Genomic DNA, 23,890 nt, shown 5'->3' with positions numbered 1-23,890 from the left:
GTTAAGACAATTATATTCTACATTTACTAAGTTTCACATGTACCCTTGTAACATGCACCGCAGGTGTAATCCCACCAATCACTCTCCCTCCACCCATCCTCCCCCTCCCTCCACTCCCTCTCCCCCTACCCCATAGTCTTAGGTTATAATTGGGTTATAGCTTTCATATGAAAGCCATAAATTAGTTTCATAGTAGGGCTGAGTACATTGGATACTTTTTCTTCCATTCTTGAGATACTTTACTAAGAAGAATATGTTCTAGCTCCATCCATGTAAACATGAACGAGGTAAAGTCTCCATCTTTCTTTTTTTTTTTTTTTTTTGTGGTTTTTGGCCAGGGCTGGGTTTGAACCCACCACCTCTGGCATATGGGACTGGTGCCCTACTCCTTGAGCCACAGGCACCGCCATAACTTCTTCTTTTTTTTTTTTTTTTGGCTGGGGCTGGGTTTGAACCCGCCACCTCCGGCATATGGGACCGGCGCCCTACTCCTTGAGCCACAGGGTCTCCATCTTTCTTTAAGGCTGCATAATATTCCATGGTGTACATATACCACAATTTATTAATCCATTCGTGGATTGATGGGCACTTGGGCTTTTTCCATGACTTAGCAATTATGAATTGGGCTGCAATAAACATTCTGGTACAAATATCTTTGTTATAATGTGATTTTTGGTCTTCTGGGTATATACCTAGTAGAGGAATTATAGGATTGCATGGCAGATCTATTTTTAGATCTCTAAGTGTTCTCCAAACATCTTTCCAAAAGGAATGTATTAATTTGCATTCCCACCAGCAGTGTAGAAGTGTTCCCTTTTCTCCACATCCACGCCAACATCTCTGGTCTTGGGATTTTGTGATATGGGCTAATCTCATCGCGGGCTGGGCAAGGGACTTGAAGAGAAACTTCTCTGAAGAAGACAGGCGCAAGGCCTACAGACATATGAAAAATTGCTCATCATCTTTAATCATCAGATAAATGCAAATCAAAACTACCTTGAGATACCATCTAACTCCAGTTGCCCATCTTTTCATAGGCTAATCGGACATTTTATATGTATATTTTTTTGGAGAAATTTCTATTCAGCTCCTTTGTCCATTTTTATTTTTTATTTAAAAATTATTTTTATTTTTAATTATTATGGGACCTAACAGTTGTATATCTTTATAAGGGGATGTGTGATGTTTTTTGATATAGGCATACAATGTGAATTAATGAAATCAAGGTAATTGGGGTATCCATCACCTCAGGCATTTAACATTTCTTTGTGTTAGGAACATTCCTGCTCCACTCTTTTAGTTATTTTAAAGCATCCCCTAAGTTACGTTGACTATAGTCAATTTGTTGTACTATCAAATATTGTTTCTTGTACCTAACTATCTAACAATATTTTTGTTCTCATTAACCATCCCCACTTTATCCCCTACTCCTTGCTAACCTTCCCAGACTGTAATAACTGTCATTCTACTCTCTCCGTGAGATCAATTGTTTTTAATATTTAGCTCCCACATAAGTAAGAACATGTGAGAGTTGTCTTTCTGTGCTTGGCTTATTTAAAACATAATGTTCTCCAGTTCCATCCATATTGTTTCAAATCCTTTGCCAATTTTTTAGTTGGACTATTTGCCTTTCTAGTAAGTTATAAGAATTCTTTATATATTCTTGATACTAGTCCCTTATCAAATATATAACTTACAAATACATTTTCCCATTCTGTGAACTGTCTTTTCACTTTCATGATAATGTCTTTTGAAGCACAAAATTTTTCAATTTTGATGAAATTTAAAAAAGTTAATTTTGACAAAATTATTTAAAACTTTATTTTTTGTCATTTGTGCTTTTAATGTTATATCTAAGAAGGCTTTGACTAAACAGGAGTCAAGAATATTTACTCCTATATTTTCTTGTAAGAGTTATATCTGTGATATATTTTAAGTTAATTTTTATGTATGATGTGAGGAAGAGGTCCAAGTTTTCTTCAGTTGCATGTGAGTATCCATCTTTCTCAGCAGTGTTTGTTGAAAAGACTCTTTCCTCCCTCATTGAATGTCCTTGGTACCTTTGTTAGAAATCAATTTGCCATAGATGTATGGGGTTATATCTGAACTCTGGCTTAAATATCTGTTGTTATGCCATTACAACACTGATTTGTAGCAAGTTTTGAAATTGGGAAATGTAAATCCTTCAACTTTGTTCTTTTTCAATGATGTTTTGGCTTTGGGGGTTCTTTGCATTGCCATATGAGTTGTATATTAATTTTGGCCTAAGCTTGTCCATTTCTGCAAAAAAAAAAAAAAAAAGCAGTAGAATTTTTTTTAAAGATTGCCTTGAATCTGCAGTATTCCCATATTAGCAATAGGAAGTCTTCTGATCCATAAATATGGGATATTTTTCCATTTATTTAGATTTTCTCTAAATTCTTTCAATAATCTTTTTTGGTTTTTACAGTATAAGGTTTTCATTTCTTAAGTTTATTTCTCAGAAGTTATTCTTTTTTTTTTCCTTACAGACAGGATCTCACTCTGTTGCCCAGGCTTGAGTGCAGCAACATGATTATAGCTCACTGTAAACCTCAAACTCCTGGGCTCAAGGAATTCTCCCACTTCTGCTATCTGAACTCTCAAGTAGTTGGGACTAACAGCATGCACTACCATGCCCAGCTAATTTTTAATTTTGGTTGGGGTCATGCCATGTTGTCCAGGCTGGTCTAAAACTGCAGACCTTGAGCCATCCTCCTGCCTTGACTTCGCAAAGCACTGGGATTACAGGAATGAGTCACTGCCCCCGGGCAGAATTTTATTTCTTGTCATGCAGTTGTAAATGGATTTTTCACTTAATTTCATGCTAGTATATAGAAATACAATTGATCTTTCTATATTGATCTTGTACCCTATAACCTTGCTAAACTTGTTTACTTGCTCCAATAGGATTTTCTGTATGCAAGAATATGCCATATGCGAATATGGATAGCTTTATATCGGTGGCTCTCAACCTTCTTAATGTTGCAACCCTTTAATACAGTTCCTCATGTTGTGGTGACCACCAACCATAAAATTATTTTCATATAGTTGGGGGTCACCACAACATGAGGAACTGTATTAAAGGGTTGTGGCATTAGGAATGTTGAGAACCACTGCTTTACATCCTTCTTTTCAATATGGCTGTTTCATTTCCTTGTCCAATTGTCCTCAATAGAACCTCTGGGATAATGTTTAAAAGAAGTGATAGAGTAGACAGTAGACAGTTAACATCCTTGTCTTGTTCCTAGTCTTATAATGAAATGATTCAGTCTTTCACCAGTAAGTATGATGATAGCTATGGGTTTTTTGTAGCTGCCCATTATCAGGTTGAGAAAGTTACCTGCTATTCCTATCTTGATAATAATATTCTCTCTTTTATTTTGGGGTCTTGTTTCTTCTTCCTGTTGGTTTGTCAATTTTGTTGACTCTTTCTAAGAACCACCTTTTGATTTTTTAATTTTTCTCTATTCTTTTTCTTTGCTCTATTTCATTAATTTAGCTCAAATCTTTATGATTTCTTTCTTGCCTTAGATTTATTTGGCTCTCTTTTTCTAAAGTCTCAAAGTGGAAGTCTGTTTACTGATTTGATATTTTTTTAATATAAGCATTCACTGCTATAAATTTCCCTCTAGTCACTGCTTTGAAGGCATCTGATATGTTTTTGTATTTTGCAGTTTTGTATTAATTTACTTCAAACTATTTCTAATATACATTGTAATTACTCCTTTGACCTATATGTTAATTGGGGGTAAATTACTTCTTTTCTACATACATGTGAATATCCCAAATTTCTTTTGGTTATTGATTTTTAATTTCGTTCCATTGTGGTTGGAGAACATACTTTGTATGATTTCAATCCTTTTAAGTTTAATGATATTTATTTTATGGTCTAGCATGTGATCTATCCTGGATAATGTTCTATGCATTCTTGACAAAAAGGTGTATTTTACTATTGTTAGGTGGAGTGTTGAATAGATGTCTTTTAGGTCCAGTTGATTATAGGTTGTTCAAATCTTTTTTTTTCCTTGTTGATCTTCTGATTCACTGTTCTACCCAATATTAAAAGTAGTTTATTAAAATCCTCAACTTTTGTACAACTATTCATTTCTCACTTTAATTTAGCCAGATTTTGTTTCATGAGTTTTGGGTTTCAAATTATTATGTTTCTTGTTATGTTGACCCTTTTATCATTATAAAAATGTCCATCTTTACCTCTAATTGTTGTTTTAGAATAATTTTGTTTCTTATTAGTATATCCATTCCAGCTTCCTTATTATTGCTATTTACATGATTGTATTTTTCCATCCTTTCTCTTTCAAATGTTTTGTGTATTTTAATCTAGTATGTTCTGTAGACACCACTGGATCTTGCTTTTTTATAAATTCTGACAATCTCTGCTTTTGTTTGGCTTTTTAATTTATTCACATTCAATATTATTAATTTTATTGGATTTTTGTCTATCATTTCACTTTTTGTGTCCCATGCAGTTTTTTTTTTTTGTTTTGTTTTTCTGTTTCTCCTTTAATTTTTTACACAGTTACAAAGACCATGGACTACTTTATCTCACTCTGTCCTGACTTACTTTGTATTACTAACATGTTTTCATTTTGTATTTTAAATGTTACAGTTGTTTTTATAATTGTGTTTTATTGCTAGTATTTATTTAAATTCACTCACAACTTTACCACTTTTTTTTTTGCCCTTCATTCTTTTTAGCATTTTAGACCATACATTTGGGGTTTTTGTGGAGCTCTCCTAGGGGCATGCTTTCTCAGGTTTTCTTGGTCAGAAAATATCTGTATTTTTACCTTGTTCTTGAAAAAATGTTTTCACTAGGTAAAACATTATAGATTTGCAGTTTTCTCTTAACGTATTAAAGAATTAAAGAAAATTCTCATTCCACAGTATTCTGGCTTCCATTATTGCTTCTGGGAAGTAATCTGTAAATTAATTTTTATTTCCTTGAAGGCAATTTGTCTTGTCTTTCTTGATGCCTTTAAAATCCTTTCTTTATTTTCATGTTCTGCAGTTATGCTCTTTTACCTCTAGTTTGGGTTTTTATTTTTCTTCCATTAGATCTATTTGACTTCTTAAATCACAAATATCTTTAATGTTTTCATGAAAAGTCTTAGTCTCTTTTTTTAACTGTTGCCTCTACCGCATTTCCCTTTCTCACCTCTTCTTCTAGAACCCCAATCACTTGTATATTATATTTCCTCAATCTTTCTTCCATGTCTTTTACCAATTATTTCACATTTTCTGTAAGTTTTAACACTATGGTACATTATATGTAATTTCTTTTTGTTTGTTTTTTGAGACAGAGTCTTACTATGTTGCCCTTGGTAGAGTGCTTTGTCATCACAGCTCACAGCAACGTCTAACTCTTGGGCTTAAGCGATTCTCTTGCCTTAGCCCCCCAAGAAGCTGGGACTACAGGTGCCCACCACAATGCCTGACTATTTTTTGTTACAGGTGTCATTGTTGTTTAGCTGGCCCAGGCCAAGTTCAAACCCACCAGCCTCCGTGTATGTGGCTGGCACTGTAACCACTGTGCTACTGGTGCCAAGCCTTTTTTTTTTTTTTTTTTTAAGACGGAGTCTCACTTTGTCACCTTTGGTAGAGTGCTATGACATCATAGCTCACAGCAACTTCAAACTTTTGGGCTCAAGTGATTCTCTTGCCTTAGCTTCCCAAGGACCTGAGACTACAGGCTCCCACCACAACACCTGGCTCTTTTTAGAGACAGTGTCTCGTTCTGGCTCAGGCTGGCCTTGAACTCATGAGCTCAAGTGATCCGCTCACCTCGGCCTCTTAGAGTTCTGTGTTTACAGGTGTGAGCCACCAAGCCCGGTCTATGTAATTTCTTTTTAACTTTACTAAATCTTTTAACTTCACCATCTAGCTCTTCAACCATATCTAATCTGTTGTAAAGCATATTCTTTAAGTTTTTAATTTCAATTATTATAGTTTTTACTTACAGAAATTATATTTTCTTTCAATTTAGCTATGTCATTTTAAAAAATAATTTCCAGGTATGTTTATTATTTCCAAGATTTAAAAAATATTTTTCTTAATTATAAAACTATTATATATTTTGTGTCTAATAATTCTAATATCTGAAATCTTTGCTGAGTAATTTCTGCTGTCAATTGTTTCTTTTGGTTCTTGCTTACAGTATTTTGCTTCCTTTTATGTTTAATTATTTTTTAGTGGGACATCTCATTTTCCTTTCAAAAAATGATATACTGAAAATCTTTGTGGGTCACTAGGTAGGCCTCTGTGGAAGTTTTGACTGTGTAATGGTCTATTATTTCACTTCGAAGAAACACATTCGACAGCGTCCTTTCTGATTCACTTGTACAAGTTTTAACTTGCTTGGTTTATCTGTGTTGCTGGGAGGGCTTCATCTGTTCCCATCCACACAGATTTTGTGTTTCTTCATTTTTGTCTATCTCAAAACTTTTGTGATGGCCCACATATGAAGATACGTTCTTCTACATAAAAATTTCTGTGTATTTCTGCTTGGCCTCTGGGAGGTCAATGCAGTCAGAGTCGACTCTAAACGAATTCTCAGTTTGAGGTTACGGGGCCTGGTAATACTAAACTGGATTGCAAATATGTGTGAGGACCGGCTTGTAATTATAGTTTTCAAGAATCTTTTTTCCTGTGTTTCTCCCCTGAGAACCAAGGTATCTTTTCTTCCAATTCCGTGGAGGTGGGATTGTGAATTATAAATATTAAACTTATTTATAAAACAAGAAATGCAGATTCTCCATGTTGGGCAAATACTCTCAGGGCAAAAATTATTTCATTGGTCAATTCACTGTTTATTTTTTCCCTAGATTTTAATTAGATAAACCCTATTGTGCTTCTTTTTGGTGCTTTTAGGAAGATGGTTTACTTTTGTTCCATACATATTTAGTTAGTTTAGCATGTCAGTCTGGATACCTAACTAGTCACATATTTGGAATATTTCCTATTTCTCTATGCCATTATTTCATAGCATAGGTCTTTGAACACCTGAAACAAAATCATTTTGAGATGCTTATTAAAATTTCAGATTTTCCTATTCACTTTCAGGCTTACTGAAATAGAATCTCTAGAATGGGTTCTTGGTATCTGAACTTTTGTGAGGTTCTTTAGTTAACCCTAATACATACATAATTTGTTTTGATTCATACTTTTTAGTCTAATATTTGGTATTTTTATTGTAGCAACCTGAGTTCTAAATTTATTATTTTCTGTACTTATCCTAGCACCATATCTTGAGTAATCCATTGTTTTCACATCTATTTGACATGCCAGCTTTTATTATATAGTAATTAATGTGTGGGGAGGGAGAGGGTGCATGTGCATATGCGTGTGTGTAGATCTGTTTTTTGGCCTTTGTATTTTGGTTCATTGAGTTGCCTAGCCTTTGAGCAATACCATACTATTTTAATTATTGTATTTTTATGATATATTTTTCTATGGGATAATATTAAATCTTCCTTACTTTTTATTTTCTCCCACAATAAAAAATTTTTACTATTAATTTAGTTGCATCATTTTCTTCCTTTAACAATCTTCTGTGATTTTAAGGAATGAAATAGTATTTTCTATAGTTGTGAGAAGGTGGGTTTTTGGTCTTAACTCCTTCTATATTTATTTCATATGGACTTAGGAAAGCCTTTTAGACTGAGGTTCTTAATGTTCATTTTACCTGATTCTTTGTCTGAAACAATTTTTTTATTTTAATCTCAATGCTTATCATGGTCAGTGTTCCTTCAGATATGTTTCTTCCCATTCTCCCAAGTTGAAGTCCAGTTATTCAGTTTCTCCACAGAACCTTTAATAATACTCCTAGGCTCAAAGGAGCTGTTTTTCTAAGCTTTGATAGCAGTTATTGACTGTATCATTCATTTTTCTTGGCAAATATTATGTAATCACAGGCTGTCAAAACTGGAAGCTACCCTAGAAGATTATATTATCTATATTTGTCATTTTACAGATGAGAAAACAGAGTATGGTAATGACTTGTCCATGGTCTCCTAATGATTCAACTGTTAAAGTTAACTCGATTTTGATTTCTTGTGTTTTAGAGATCTTTCCATTAGCATCATCTGCTATGTCATCATTCTATTGTATTTTAATTTTATTTTCATTTGTTTGTGCCTAGTTTCCTTTTTTAAAACTAGTGTCACCACCCATATCTACACTTTTTTGTACAGTTCATAGAACTACTATTATGCTTGTGCTTATCAGACACCTAATCAATATTTATAGGTGGTGGTAAAAAACAAGTTGTTCCATTAACCAGATGTCAAACTGAGGCTATTTCCTTGTGGGTACCACTGTTATAACTACATAGAAAGTGGCATCTAGTGGTTGGTGTGTGTATTACAATTATCTATTTTGTTTTGTTTTGTTTTGTTTTGTCTTGTATTAATGCAGGAGTACCAGTCATTCTCCCAAAGTAAGTGGAATAAATAGAATATAACTTAAATTTTTAAATTCAGCTTAAACAAACTTATCTATAATTTCCAAATGCTTTAAACACTGATCTCTCTGAAGTATAACTATGCTGAATAATTAAAGAAGTATAAAAACGAAATTACTAATTTTTGTGATTCTTAATCTCACTAATTGTGAAAAACATTATGTAGATATTAGTTTTGTAAAGTTACTTCTAAAATCACACACAGTCTCCTGAAAAGACCAATTTCAAGCACTGAGATCAAAGAAACAATAAAAAATGTCCCAACAAAACAATACTCTGGTCCACATGGCTTCACACCAGAATTCTATCAAACCTTCAAAGAAGAGCTTATTACTGTACTGCAGAAATTATTCCAAAAAATTGAGAAGGAAGGAATCTTCCCCAGCACATTCTATGAAGCAAACATCACCCTGATACCAAAACCAGGAAAAGATCCAACTAAAAAGGAGAACTACAGACCAATTTCACTAATGAATATAAATGTAAAAATTCTCAACAATAATTCTAGCCAAAAGAGTACAGCTTCTCATTAAAAAAGTCATACATCATGATCAAGTAGGTTTCATCCCAGGGATGCATGGCTGGTTTAACATACGCAAGTCCATAAATGTAAGCCACCACATCAACAGAAGCAAAAACAAAGACCATATGATCCTCTCAATAAATGCAGAAAAAGCATTCGAGAAAATTGAACATCCTTTTCTAATTAGAACTCTGAAGAATATAGTCATTGGCAGCATTTTTCTTAAACTGATCAAAGCCATCTATGACAAACCCACAGCTAATATTATACTGAATGGAGTAAAACTGAAAGCTTTTCACTCAGAAGTGCAACAAGACAAGGTTGTCCTCTATCACCACTACTATTCAACATGGTGCTGGAAGTACTAGCCAATACAATCAGGCATGGGATGGTAATAAAAGGCATCCAAATGGGGACAAAGGTAGTTAAAGTCTCCTTCTTTGCTGATGATATGATTTTATACTTACAGAACCCCAAAGACTCAACCACAAGACTCCTAGAAGTGATCTAAGAATGCAGTAATGTCTCAGGATATAAAATGAATGCTCACAAATCAGTAGCCTTTGTATATGCTAGTAATAGCTTAGATGAGAAGCTAATCAAACACACAATTCCATTCTCAGTAGCTTTAAAGAAAATGAAATACCTAGGAATATACCTAACAAAAGAGGTGAAGGACCTCTATAAAGAAAGCTACCAAATCCTGAGAAAAGAAGTACCAGAAGATATTAACAAATGGAAGAACATACCATGCTTATGGCCGGGAAGAATCAACATTGTGAAAATGTCTATTTCCCAAAGCAATCTACAGATTCAATGAAATCCCCATTAAAATACCAACATCATACTTTTAAGACTAGGAAAAATAATTCTTCTCTTTGTATGGAACCAGAAAAAAAACTTGTATAGCTAAAGCAATTCTTAGTCATAAAAACCAGGCCAGGGGCATTAGCCTATGAGACATAGGCTGCACTACAAGGCCATAGTGATCAAAATACATGGTATTGGCGCAAAAATAGAAACATAGACATCTGGAATCGAATAGAAAATCATGAGATGAGGATTCAAATGTGAGATTTTCATTTGTTTGAGTAACGGGAAAGCAGACTCAAACTTCACCTAGGGCTTAAGCCTGGATGTGTGTGGTTGAACTGCTATAGTCATCTCATGGTTACATTAGGAGAGCCTTTCTGAGAATTGAGCCTACCCAGAGAAAGCACACCTTCAAGGAGAAGAACCAGGTATCCAACCATGCCTGAGGACAGCCCCACTGCTAAACTTTTCAGCTGCGCCGCCTGTGCCCGCCCAGACCTCCGTAAGGGCTACGCTGCCCGGACCTCTGGAAGAGCTGCGCCGCAACTACAATGGGTGCACACCCAGACAGTAAGAGCTGCGCAGCCCGGACCTCCGTAAGATCTACACCACAACTGTGATTGGCACCCACCTGAACCTCCATAAGAGCTGCACCATGACCGTGATCGGCGCCCACCCGGACCTCAGTAACAGCTGCGCTACGACCCCCCGACCCATGACCCACGCCCGCCGGGCCTCTACAAGCCCTAACCAGGAACTACGGGAGCCACTACCCTGCGTCCTCCCTCCTGTACCCTCCCTGCCTCCACACCGGCCTGCTCGTCAAGCCAGGGACTCTGGTACCCTGCCTCTGTGCAGAGCCCTTCTCCTAGCTAGAGACTGCTGGAGCCTTGGGCTCTCTGTGCCAAAGTAACTGGGCACCAGGCACTCCCAGAACCATGTGCACCACCCCTCACCCTGTTGCTGGATCCGGGTGTGTCACACTCTGGAGCTGCTTCCACAACCAGAACTCCCTGGCTGGGGCAGCCCCAGAGGAACTATACAGGGTCACTCCCTACAAAGATCCAGCAACAACAGAGTGATCCCGCTGGGGTCTAATCTTGGAGAGACACCTCCCCAATTCTGAGGAGGGCCAGAGGCAATGGTGAAAAACAATCATGAGGCGAAATCAACAGAAAAACTCTGCAATATGAATAACCAGAGTAGATCAACTCCCCCAAGGATCAATGGGGCAGACACAGCACAAGATCCCATGAATAAACAAACAGCTGAGATGTCAGAAGTCAAATTCAGAATCTGGATAGCAAATAAGATCGAATTAGAATTCTAAGCAGTAACCCAAAAGATATCTCAAGAATTCAACGAATTCAAAGACCAAATGACCAAGGATTTTGACACATTGAGACAAGAAGTTGCAGCCCTCAAAGATCTGAGAAACACAGCAGAATCCCTCAGTAACAGAATGGAGCAAGCAGATGAAAGGATTTCTGACATTGAAGACAAAGCTTTCCAACACTCCCAAACTCTCAAAGAGGAAGAGAAATGGAGGGCAAAAATAGATTGCTCTCTCAGAGAGCTCTGGGATAATTCGAAGAAAACCAATATTCGTCTTACAGGGATCCCCGAAAGTGACAAAATGGCTTCACAAGGCACAGGGTCTCTTCTCCATAAGATTATGAAGGAGAACTTTCCAGACATGCCAAGGATTATGAAATTCAGATAGCAGATAGGTTCAGAACTCCAGCATGACTCAACCCAAATAAGACATCCCCAGACAAATCATAATCAATTTCACTAAAGTTAATATAAAGGAGAAAATTCTGAAAGAAGCCAAACGAAAGAAAACCATCACCTACAAGGGGAAGAATATTAGAATAACTGCAGATCTCTCTGCTGAAACCTTTCAAGCTAGAAGAGGATGGTCATCGACTTTTACTCTCCTAAAACAAAATAACTTCAATCCAGGATCTTGTACCCAGCAAAACTGAGTTTCATTTATGATGGAGTAATTAAATACTTTAATGACATTCACATGTTGAAGAAATTTGCAATAACTAAACCAGCTCTCCGGGATATTCTCAGACCCATCCTCCATAAAGACCAGTATAATCCTCCACCACAAAAGTAAACCCACCCCAAAAATTTTGATCAAATTCCAACTTCCACAGTCACAAAAGGTTTAAACATATCCACCGGACTCTCGAAAGGCTTATCAATATTCTCAATTAGTGTGAATGGTTTAAACTGTTCTCTAAAGAGGCACAGGTTGGCTGACTGGATACAAAAACTCAAGCCAGATATCTGCTGCATCCAAGAATCGCATCTTACATTAAAAGACAAATATAGACTCAAGGTGAAGGAATGGTCATCTATACTCCAGGCAAATGGAAAGCAGAAAAAAGCAGGTATTACAATCCTATTCGCAGACGCAAATAGGCTTTACACCAAGCAAAATAAGGAAGGATAGGGATGGACACTTCATATTTGTTAAAGGTAATACTCAATATGATGAGATTTCAATTATTAATATTTATGCACCCAAACAGAATGCACCTCAATTTATCAGAGAAACTCTTAACAGACATGAGCAACTTGATTTCCTCCAGTTCCATAGTAGTTGGAGATTTTAACACCCCTTTAGCAGTGCTGGATAGATCCTCCAAAAAGATGCTAAGCAAAGAAATTTGAGATTTAAACTTAACCATTGAACATCTGGACTTAACAGACAACTACAGAACATTTCATCCCAACAAAACTGAATTCAAATTCTTCTCATCAGTCCACGGAACATACTCCAAAATCGACCACATACTAGGCCACAAATCTAATGTCAGCAAATTTAAAAAAATAGAAATTATTCCTTGCATCTTGTCAGACCATCATGGAATAAAAGTTGAACTGAATAACAACAGGAATTTGCATACCTATACAAAAACATGGAAGCTAAATAACCTTATGATGAAGGATAGATGGGTTATAAACGAGATTAAGAAGGAAATCACCAAATTTTTGGAACAAAACAACAATGAAGACACGAATTATCAGAACCTATGGGATAGTGCAAAAGCCGTCCTAAGAGGGAAGTTTATAGAACTGCAAGCCTTCCTCAGGAAAACGAAAAGAGTGGAAGTTAATAACTTAATGGGACATCTCAAGTAACTGGAAAGGAAGAACATTCCAACCCCAAACCCAGCAGAAGAAAAGAAATAACCAAAATCAGAGCAGAATTAAATGAAATTGAAAACAAAAGAATTATACAACAGATCAATAAATCCAACAGTTGGTTTTTTGAAAAGATCAATAAAATAGATAAACCTTTGGCCAATCTAACCAGGAAAAAAAGAGTAAAATCTCTAATTTCATCAATTAGAAATGGTAATGATGAAATAACAACAGACCCCTCAGAAATTCAAAAAAATCCTTAATGAATACTACAAGAAAGTCTACTCTCAGAAATATGAAAATCTGAAAGAAATCGACCAATATCTGGTAGTATACCACCTACAAAGACTTAGCCAGAACGAAGTGGAAATGTTGAATAGGCCTATATCAAGTTCTGAAATTGCATCAACTATACAAAATTTCCCTAAAAAGAAAAGCCCAGGAACAGATGGCTTTATGTCAGAATTCTACCAAATCTTTAAAGAAGAACTAGTACCTATATTACTAAACCTCTTCCAAAATATAGAAAAAGAAGGAATATTACCCAACACATTCTATGAAGCAAACATCACCTTGATCCCCAAACCAGGGAATGACCCAACAAAGGAAAATTATACACCAATATCACTAATGAATATTGATGCAAAAATACTCAATAAGATCCTAACAAACAGAATCCAACTACACATAAAAAAATTATACACCATGACCAAATCGGATTTATTCCAGAGTCTCAAGGCTGGTTCAATATACATAAATCTATAAGTATAATTTAGGACATAAACAAACTAAACAATAAAGACCATATGGTTCTTTCAATTGACACAGAAAAAGCTTTTGATAATATCCAGCATCCCTTCATGATCAGAACACTTAAGAAAATTGGTATAGAAGGGACATTTCTTAAACTAATAGAGACCATCTATAGCAAACCCACAGCCAATATCATATTGAATGGAGTTAAATTGAAATCATTTCCACTTAGATCAGGAACCAGGCAAGGTTGCCCATTTTCTCCATTGCTCTTTAACATTGTAATGTAAGTTTTAGTCATTGCAATTAGGGGGAAAAAAAGCGATCAAGGGTATCCACATAGAGTCAGTGACAATTGAAGCAGTATCAAAAATACGTTACTGGGACCTGATCAAACTAAAACGCTTCTGCACAGCCAAGAATATAGTGAGTAAAGCAAGCAGACAGCCCTCAGAATTGGAGAAAATATTTGCAGGTAATACCTCTGATAAAGGTCTAATAACCAGAATCCAGAGAGAACTCAAATTTATTAGCAAGAAAAGAACACATGACCCCATTTCAGGGTGGGCAAGGGACCTAAAGAGAAACTTCTCTAAAGAAGACCGACGCAAAATCTACAAACACATGAAAAAAAGCTCATCATCCTTAATCATCAGAGAAATTCAAATCAAAACTACTTTGAGATATTACCTAACCCCAGTAAGAGTAGCCCACATAACAAAATCCCAAAACCAGAGGTGTTGGCGTGGATGTGGAGAAAAGTGCACACTGCTACACTGCTGGTGGGAATGCACACTAATTTGTTCCTTCTGGAAGGATGTTTGGAGAATGCTTAGGGACCTAAAAGTAGACCTGCCATTTGATCCTATAATTCCTTTACTAGGTTTATACCCAGAAGACCAAAAAATCACAATATAACAAAGACATCTATACCAGAATGTTTATTGAAGCCCAATTCACAATTGGTAAGTCATGGAAGAAGCCCAAGTGCCCATCGACCCACAAATGGACTAGCAAATTGTGGTACATGTATACCATGGAATATTATGCAGCCTTAAAGAAAGATGGAGACTTTACCTCTTTCATGTTTACGTGGATGGAGCTGGAACATATTCTTCTTAGCAAAGTATCTCAGGAATGGAAGAAAAAGTGTTTAATGTACTCAGCCCTACTATGAAGCTAATTTATATCTTTCACATGAAGGCTATAACCCAACTATAGCACAACAATATGGGCAAGGGCTAAGGAAGGGGAAGGGAGGGGGGAGGTTATGGTGGAGAGAGGGTAATGGGTGGGGCCACACCTATGGTGCATCTTAGAGTTGTTACAGGCAAAACTTACTAAATGCAGAATATAAATGTCTACATACAGTAACTAAGAAAATGCCATGAAGTCTACGTTGAACAGTTTGATGAGAATATTTCAGATTGTATATGAAACTAACACATTGTACCCCTTGATTGCACTAATGTACACAGCTATGATTTAATAATAACAAAAAAAAGAAAATCATGAGATAAAACTAAAATCTTACAGCCACCTGATCTTTGATATACTAAAAAGAACATTCACTGGGGGAAGGAATCCCTTTTCAATAAATGGTACTGGGAGAACTAGATAACCACATGTAAAAGACTGGAACTGGAGTCGCATATTTTTCTACTCACTAAAATTGATTCAAAATAGATAAAAGATCTAAATCTAAGGCATTAATCAATAAAAATCCTCGAAGAAAGTGTAGGGAAAATACTTGAAGCTATCAGCCTGGGGCAAAACTTTATGAAGAAGACTCCAGTGGCAATTGCAATAACAACAAAAATGAACAAATGGGACTTAATTAAACTTAATATATTTTGCACAGCTAAGGAGACAACAACCAAAGCAAATAGACAACCATCAGAATGCGAAAAGATGTTTGCATATTATGAATTGGACAAAACTTGATAACTAGAATCTACAGACAACTCAAATTATGCAACAACAACAAAAAAACCAACACTCCCATATATCGATGGGCAAGTGAGATTAATACAGCCTTCTCTAAAGAAGACAGACAAATAGCTAACAAGCATATCAAAAAATGCTCCTCATCCCTAATTATCAGAGAAATGCGAATCAAAACCACCCAAATCAAAACGACTCTGAGATATCACTCAACCCCAGTGAGAATGGCCCACATCAGAAAGACTCAAAGCTACAGATGGTGGCATGTTTGCGGAGAGACGGGAACACTTTTAATAGCTGGTAGGAGTGTAAACTAATATAAGCATTTTCAAAGGAATTATGGAGAATCCTAAAAGAACTCAAGCTAGATCTCCCATTTAATCCTGCAATCCCATTTCTGGGCATCTACCCAGAAGAAAAAATATAATTTTATCATAAGGAAATTTGTACTAGACTGTTTATTGCAGCTCAATTTACAATTGCCAAAATGTGGAAACAACCTAAATGCCCACTAATCCTGGAATGGATTAACAAGCTTTTGTATATGTGTACCACGGAATACCATGCAGCCACTGAAAAGGATGGTGGCTTTACATCTTTCATATTAATTTGGATGGAGTTGAAATACATTCTTCTTAGTAAAGCATCACAAGAATGGAGAAGTAAGAATCCAATGTACTCAACTCTGATATGTGGACAACTGATACTAGTACATGGTGGGGGGAGCTGTGATGGGCAAAGGGAAAGAGGTATAGAGGGAGGGGTGTGTCGGACCACGGAGTGTAACACACCTCTTGGGGGTGAGACACTATAAATAGAGGGACTTCATTCTGCAAATGCTAGTAGTGTAACCTGGCTCATTGTGCCCACGATGATTCCCCAACAATAACAGAAAAATTACACACAAAATTATTTAAGAATTTGTTTGTTTATACACTATATTATGTGTTGGGGGCTATTGTTGGATACTGAGAGATTGAAAAATATAATTGTAAAGAAAGGTGGCATAATCTGGTCCATATTATTGAAATTCTAGTAGGCAATTAGGCTTTGTGTTATTCTCAGGAGCTTGATTTGTATTTAAAACAGGAAGGTCTCAATGAAAACCGAAGATGGAAAGTTACACTATCTTCTACTTACAACAACAAAGTCTCTTACACATATGTTCACATATAAAGTAGAGATATACATTCCAAAGTTAAATGTGAATTATTCTTACATTAACAGCCATTTTGGATTATCACTATTTTTACTCTTCCATTAATGCATGAACGTTGACAGTAAATATGATATAATTCATTGACAATGACCATTGATAGTTCTTATATTGTGAACTTGTGAATCAGTATATTCTTGTGAATTAGTATCTTCTAAATTTTGCGAATTCCGTGTTTATGTTTGTGCAAAAATGTTATGTCTTATAAATTAACATTATAGTATAATTTTTCGTATATGAGATCATCCTTCCCATTAGAGAGCAATAATGTTCTGCCTTTGTCTAACTGCACCTAACATAACATAGTGGCTGGCACATGACGGGTGATCAGTAAGTATTTGTTGCATTAGTTATGTACATTGGAGGAACCTGTGTCTTATTCATCTTTGTATGTCTAGTGTTTGAGTAGTTTTCTATCCTTTAATAATACTCAAATGATGTTTATTATTGATGAATAAGTCCGAATAAGCATATTTAATCTGTAGTGTAGTTAGCATATTATGCTAAAATCATACTGTATAACCTAATCACCAGTGAATAATAAATAATGGCTGCATAACACACTTTCAGTATGAAGCGTTAGCATACCTTTTATTGAAACAGTCTCTTGTAGTGTGAGAAGTTCATCCAACATCAAGCTGTTGTTTGTTCTTAGTATTAGGAAAAGTTTCAGAATGAGTGTGGCTCCTAGTTGCAGCTGGGTTGCCTAAGAGTTCTGACTAAAAGTATGAGGTCGGTACTTTGATAAAGGATGGGGAAGGTACTCTGCTAATTTACTGGTGCAGAGGAAATCATGTAATGTTGAACAGAAGGGTAAGGTCATTTTTAAGTTATAGGCTGTTGAAGTTCAACACTGATGAGCATTATTGATATTTATATCACAATTGTTTTAGTAAGTCAGTCTGATGTGTATTTGATGAAAAGCATACTACCTTCCTATACTTAAATTCTGAGCTATCTATATATGTTAAAGTAATTTGTTTCTGTGAATGCTTTTCTAAGAGTAAAGGATAGTTCTGTATGGCAGAAGGCATCTACTATCTTCTGGTCATCTATAGGTTTTGATTTCAGAGGAGGATAATTTTCTGACTTCAGGACATCAGTTCCTAAAATGAGTGAATGAACTTGTTAGTAGTGGCTATTTAGAACATCTATGTTTTCAGAGCAGCATTTGTGGTAAAACTTGGAGCTGTCAGAGACTGAGCTAATGTTCATGATGAAGGAGTGGAAACAAAGAAAAGAAAGGTGGTGAAAGATAGTGTTATGTATTTTATGCTCCATGATTGCTCTTGAATAGAAAGAAGCAAGTAACTTGAAGTGGTAGGCATCCTTGGCTAGTTGCCAAGGTCATTGCTAATATACAATGAGAGGTAATTTCTTACAAGTGATATAGAAAAGAAAGAGTTCCAAACAGCTTGGACAAATGGTGAATCATATTATAGGGAAATTGTAAGAATTTCTTTTCCATTTAACATCTTACATATATATTTTTCACATTAAAATTATAAAAATTACACTTGTCCATTTTGAAAGGTTCAAATAGAAACATATAGAATAAAATGTGAAAGGTTCCCAGAAGTAACCATTGCTAGAAATTTGCTCTATATCCTTTCAACTTTTTTCATGGTATTTACAAGTTGGGATTGTTGAATGTTGTTGAGCTGTAAATCAGGATCTGGTTGGTTTTCAGTTTCATATTTAATGATTTTTTTTCCCTTTCTTTTCCTTGTAGGCTTGCTATGGGTGTTCTCCTGGATCAAAGTGTGACTGTAGTGGTATAAAAGGGGAAAAGGTAAGGTCTGAGGTTGGCTTTTGAAAATTCAGTAAAATAAATAAAATAGTATAATATATATATATATATATACATATATACATTAATGTATTTTTTAAAAAGAAAACAAGATTTCTACTTCAACAGGTAAGTAAATAAAATGAATTCTACTAAACTGCTAATTTTGAGTGCTTATTGCACTCTATGTCGGGGATCAGCAAACATTTTCTTAAAAGGTGATATAGTAAAAATTTTACACTTTGTAAAATTATGCTTTGTGGAACACATAAGGTCTCTGTTATGTATTCTTCTCTCCGTTTTTCAAAAAGCCCTTTTAAAATGACTAAAAAATATTCTTAGCTCTTGGACCTTAACAAATAAGCCTCTGCCTACATATGGTCTAAGAGCTATATTCTGATCAATCTTATTGAAGTCATTGGCTTAATAAGCAAAATGGGGGGAAAATGCTTAAGGAGGAAACTAAGAATTTTTCAGGCTACCAATCTATGCTAGATACCGTGCTAGGCAATTTCACATACTTTTATCTGGTCTCTGCAGGTTAATAATAGGCGAATGTCTGTTTTTCATTTTGCTTTTCCCATAGCAACACATTCTATTATATAACTATTGTGATTATGAGGTAAGTATTGGTGAGAATTAAATAGCATAAACCTAATCACTATGAGTCAATGACTAACATCAAAATTAGAAAATTAAAAAGGGATAGTGACTTATAGCCTAAGAAGTTGCCCTAAGAGACAAGATTGTACTCTAGTCTCCACTTTTTTTTTTTTTTTTTGAAACTTTGTCACCCTGGGTAGAATGCCGTGGCATCATAGCTTACAGCAATCTCAAACTCCTGGGCTCAAGCGATTGTCTTGCCTCAGCCTCCCAAGTAGCTAGGACTATAGGCTCCCACCATGACGCCTGCTTGGCTAGTTCTTTTCTATATTTATGTAGACAGGGTCTTGCTCTTGCTCAGACTGGTCTCGAATTCCTGAGCTCTAGAAATCCACTCACCTTGGCCTTCCAGAGTGCTAGGATTACAGGTGTGAGCCACTGTGCCTGGCCTCTAGTCTCCACTTTTGGGGGCTCAATATATATACAGAGTCTCATTTATCACCCTTGGTAGAGTGCCACAGCATCTTAGCTTACAGCAACCTCAGACTCTTGGGTTCAAGTGATCCTCTTGCCTCAGCCTCCCAAGTAGCTGTGACTACAGATGCCCACCACAACCCAGCTATTTTTTTCTTTCTTTTTTTATTTTTTACTTTTATTTTTTTTTAATTTTTTTTTTTATTGTTTTGGATTCATTGAGGGTACAATAAGCCAGGTTACACTGATTGCAATTGTTAGGTAAAGTCCCTCTTGCAATCTCGCTCAGGGTCAGGCTGGTCTTGAACCTGTGAGCTCTGGAAGTCCACCTGCCTTGGCCTTTCAAGTGCTGGGATTAAAGGTGTGAGCCACCACACCTTGCCCCTCAATAGATATTTTTGAGCGGATGTTAGTAATTATATGTGAAGAAATTTGGGACGATATCTCCAGGGTGTATTCTACTTAGAGATATAGAGGGTACATCAACATATTAGAGATACTTAAACATCTTGGAAGCAAAGAAACCTATTTGTTTTGTAATGCTATATTTCCAAGCATTATTTAATGATGTAATCTACTTTCTCTCTAAGAGAACACCTATGAGTATTAATGGAATAGTGTTTTGAAGAATATGTATTTGAATAACATTAGTTTGAAGGGAGTAGTTTTGTATTAAGGGTGCTTTTTGTAGTAGTAAAAGGACCAAGCAAGATTAATTTCAGCTAATAGTGGAGTGATGTTTATCAGATTAATTCTTCTTGAGATAAGAATTAATTAAACAGGGCGGTGCCTATGGCTCAAGGAGTAGGGCGCTGGTCCCATATGCCAGAGGTGGCGGGTTCAAACCCAGCCCCGGCCAAAAACCACAAAAAAAAAAAAAGAATTAATTAAACATTTCTGGGCGGTGCCTGTGGCTCAAAGGAGTAGAGCGCCGGCCCCATATACTGGGGGTGGTGGGTTCAAACCCAGCCCTGTCCAAAAACTGCAGAAAAAAAAAAAGAATTAAACATTTCTTTGGCAACATTTAATAGCTATTCGATAGCACAGGAAAGTGACTAAACAAAGTAGAGAGGGTTCTACCCTTCAAGGAAAGAAATTACACTGTGTGAATTTGCATTTATATGGCTTTCTCTTGGGTACACTTCTTAATCTGGATGGCAGAGGGTGGCTAGAACCCAGACAAAAAGCCAATCTCTCTGGCTCAAAAGAAGGTGGATAGAGTTGACGATGTCATAGTGGCTGAAAAATGAGTGGAGCATGCTGGAATAAAGAGTCCAAAAATTTGCTTAACCACTGCACACAAATTTTTCATTATATTCTGAACCCTATATGTATGGAGGTGGATTCATACAACTTAGGAAACAAAAAGTAATAGCTGGAAGGTTGCAGTAACTAAGCATAGATTTAACTGCTGTCCATTGAAGTAAAACAGTTTTGAGTTTGGCTGAGTTAACTACTGTATTTCCTAAAACAAAAGTTCAATCAATACTCTTAGGAGAAAGATAAGAGAATCCAGCATCTCTATATATTACCTACTATGTCCAGTATGCAGTTAAAACTTACTAGATAAAAGTGATCCATAGTTAAGAAAAAGACCAATCAATGAAAACCAATTCTGAAATAACACAGATGTTAGAATTTGTAGATAAAGATTTAAAACAAAAAAAGATAAATATATTTCAGATTTAAAGAAAAATCTACTTATAATAAGTGAACAGATAAGAAATCACAACAGAACACTGGAAACTATGTTTAAAAAAGGAAAATCTTGATTTTAAAAGTAAAATATAGGGCAGCCCCTGTGGCTCAGTGAGTAGGGCGTCGGCCCCATATACTGAGGGTGGCGGGTTCAAACCCGGCCCTGGCCAAACTGCAACAAAAAAATAGCCAGGCGCTGTGGCGGGTTCCTTAGTCCCAGCTATTCAGGAGGCTGAGGCAAGAGAATAGCCTACGCCCAAGAACTGGAGGTTTCTGGGAGCTGTGATGCCACACACTCTACTGAGGGCAATAAAGTGAGACTCTGTCTCTAAAAAATAAAATAAAATAAAAGTAAAATGTAAGAGAAACAATTCACCATATGGGCTTAACACCAGAGTGGAGATTACAGAAAAAATGGTGATTTTAAAGATAAATCAGAAGAAGTGATCCGATCAGAAAAGCACAGAGCAAAACATGAAAAAAAAAAAAATGAATAGGACCTCAGTCCCCTATGTGGCAGTATAAAATAATCTAGTGAAAATGTAAATGGAGTTCTATAAGGACAGGAAAAAAAGAACAAGTAGGTAAAAAGATAAATAAATAAATAATGGTGTAGTATTAATGGAAATAATTCTCCACACTTGGTGAAAAATATAAATTTACAGATATAAGAAACTCAGTACACTTCAAGCAAGATAAAAGCAAGGGAAACTACACCTAGGCCGAATATAATGAAATTATTGGAAAAACAGAGGTTAAAAGAAAATCTTGAAAGAAGCTAGAGAAAAAATTCACATTATATACAGTGAAACAATAATGTGAATGATGATGGACTTCTTGCCAGAAATATTAGATAATGTATAATAATGCAAAAACATAATTAGGGAATTGAAAAGTGTCTGTAGACGTAATTATTGTATACAGTGAAAATGTGCTTCAAAAATAAAGGCAAATTATCAGACATATTCTGATAATTAAAAAATAAAGAATTCTTCACTAGCACTCCTACACTAAAAGAAATATAAAGAAATTTCCTCAGGCTAAAGGGAAGTGTCACTAGATGGAGGTGTAAATTTACAGGAAGGAATAGAAATGGCATGTATGTGTGTAAATATAAAAGACTATTATTTCCCCCCTCTATTTAACACAAATGTCTGTTTAAAGCATAACAACAGAGCTTCAAAATACACAAAGCCAAAACTGACAGAATTAAAGGGGAGAGAGATTGACAAATTCACATTCATAGTTGTAGATTCTAACATTCCTTTATCAGTCTCTGGTAAAACTAGGAAGAAAGTTAGTAAAGACAGAGGAATTGATATCCACTATTAACAACCTTGACCTTATTGCTATATAAAGAACTTCATATCCAACAACTACAAAGTATGATTTTCTTCAAGGGCATGTGGAATTTCACCAAGATAGATTATATGATGGGCCACAAAACAAGACCCTCTAAATACCAGAAGAGTGAAAACATTATATAGTAGATTCTTTGTAATTTGATCACCCAAACAATTGTAACAAACTGATCAACATATGGATGTGGTCAACATAAGGAATTAGGCCTGCTGTACTGATGTGTACATGTACTTTACTTTCTTACAGAGTTTTTCTTTTCTTTTCTTTTTTCTTTTTTTTTTTTTTTTGAGACAGTCTCAAGCTGTCACCCTAGGTAGAATGCCTTGGTGTCATAGCTCACAGCAACCTCAAATTCTTGGGCTTAAGTGATTCTCTTGTCTCAGCCTCCCAAGTAGCTGGCACTACTGGCGCTCACCACAACGCCTGGCTATTTTTTTGTTGTAGTTGTCATTATTGTTTTTAGCAGGCCAGGCCGGGTTCGAACCCTCTAGCCCTGGTGTCTGTGGCTGGCGCCCTAACCACTGAGCTATGGGCACCGAGATTCTTATTTATTAGAGAGTTTTTATTAAAGACTATCATAGAAAATCATACATAATCAAAGCACAGTAAAATCCTATATACAGTATCATACAAAATCAATACATGTACTGTTTTCTCGTGTTTTAATCATTCTTTCTGGAAAAAAGGAGTCAATCTTGATCTGCTTCTTATTCTTATTATAAACCTAAGTGGAGAAAGCATTCTCAATGCTGGCTACACCACTCAGGATACCTGGGCATTTTTCCACAGCAAATGAGTTCAACTGCATTATCAGATGTCTGACATCCTCTTCTTTTGGAGTCTATAATTTCTGTGTCATCCTCACTTGCTTTTAATTCCAGCTGCTTCATGCACTTTTACACTGTTCTGCACTTTGGTCAATATGGCTCGGGAATTGTTTTTGGGTCAGGTTCATTACAGGTTGCTACCTCATCATCCATTGCAACAAAACCTTCAAACTCTCCTTTGAATTCTGCCACGGGAGATAGAGTGTCTGATGGATTCAAGACATCA

The 23,890-nt window shown here is 35.9% G+C and overlaps 1 protein-coding gene across 2 annotated transcripts in view; it reads left to right on the top strand.

Annotated features, from left to right (window-relative positions):
• COL4A5 (collagen type IV alpha 5 chain) overlaps positions 1-23,890 on the top strand; it is a 325,984-nt gene that overhangs the window by 90,554 nt on the left and 211,540 nt on the right. For both annotated transcript variants that reach the window (XM_053579991.1, XM_053579992.1), the window contains exon 2: positions 18,644-18,703. In XM_053579991.1, coding sequence (XP_053435966.1) covers positions 18,644-18,703 — 60 coding nt within the window. The remainder of the gene's footprint in view (positions 1-18,643; positions 18,704-23,890) is intronic.

Source organism: Nycticebus coucang, chromosome X (assembly GCF_027406575.1).
Source record: "Nycticebus coucang isolate mNycCou1 chromosome X, mNycCou1.pri, whole genome shotgun sequence".
NCBI classification, from domain to species: Eukaryota; Metazoa; Chordata; class Mammalia; order Primates; family Lorisidae; genus Nycticebus; species Nycticebus coucang.
The sequence above is the reverse complement of the archived record's forward strand: the minus strand, read 5'-3'. Positions and strand labels throughout refer to the sequence as shown.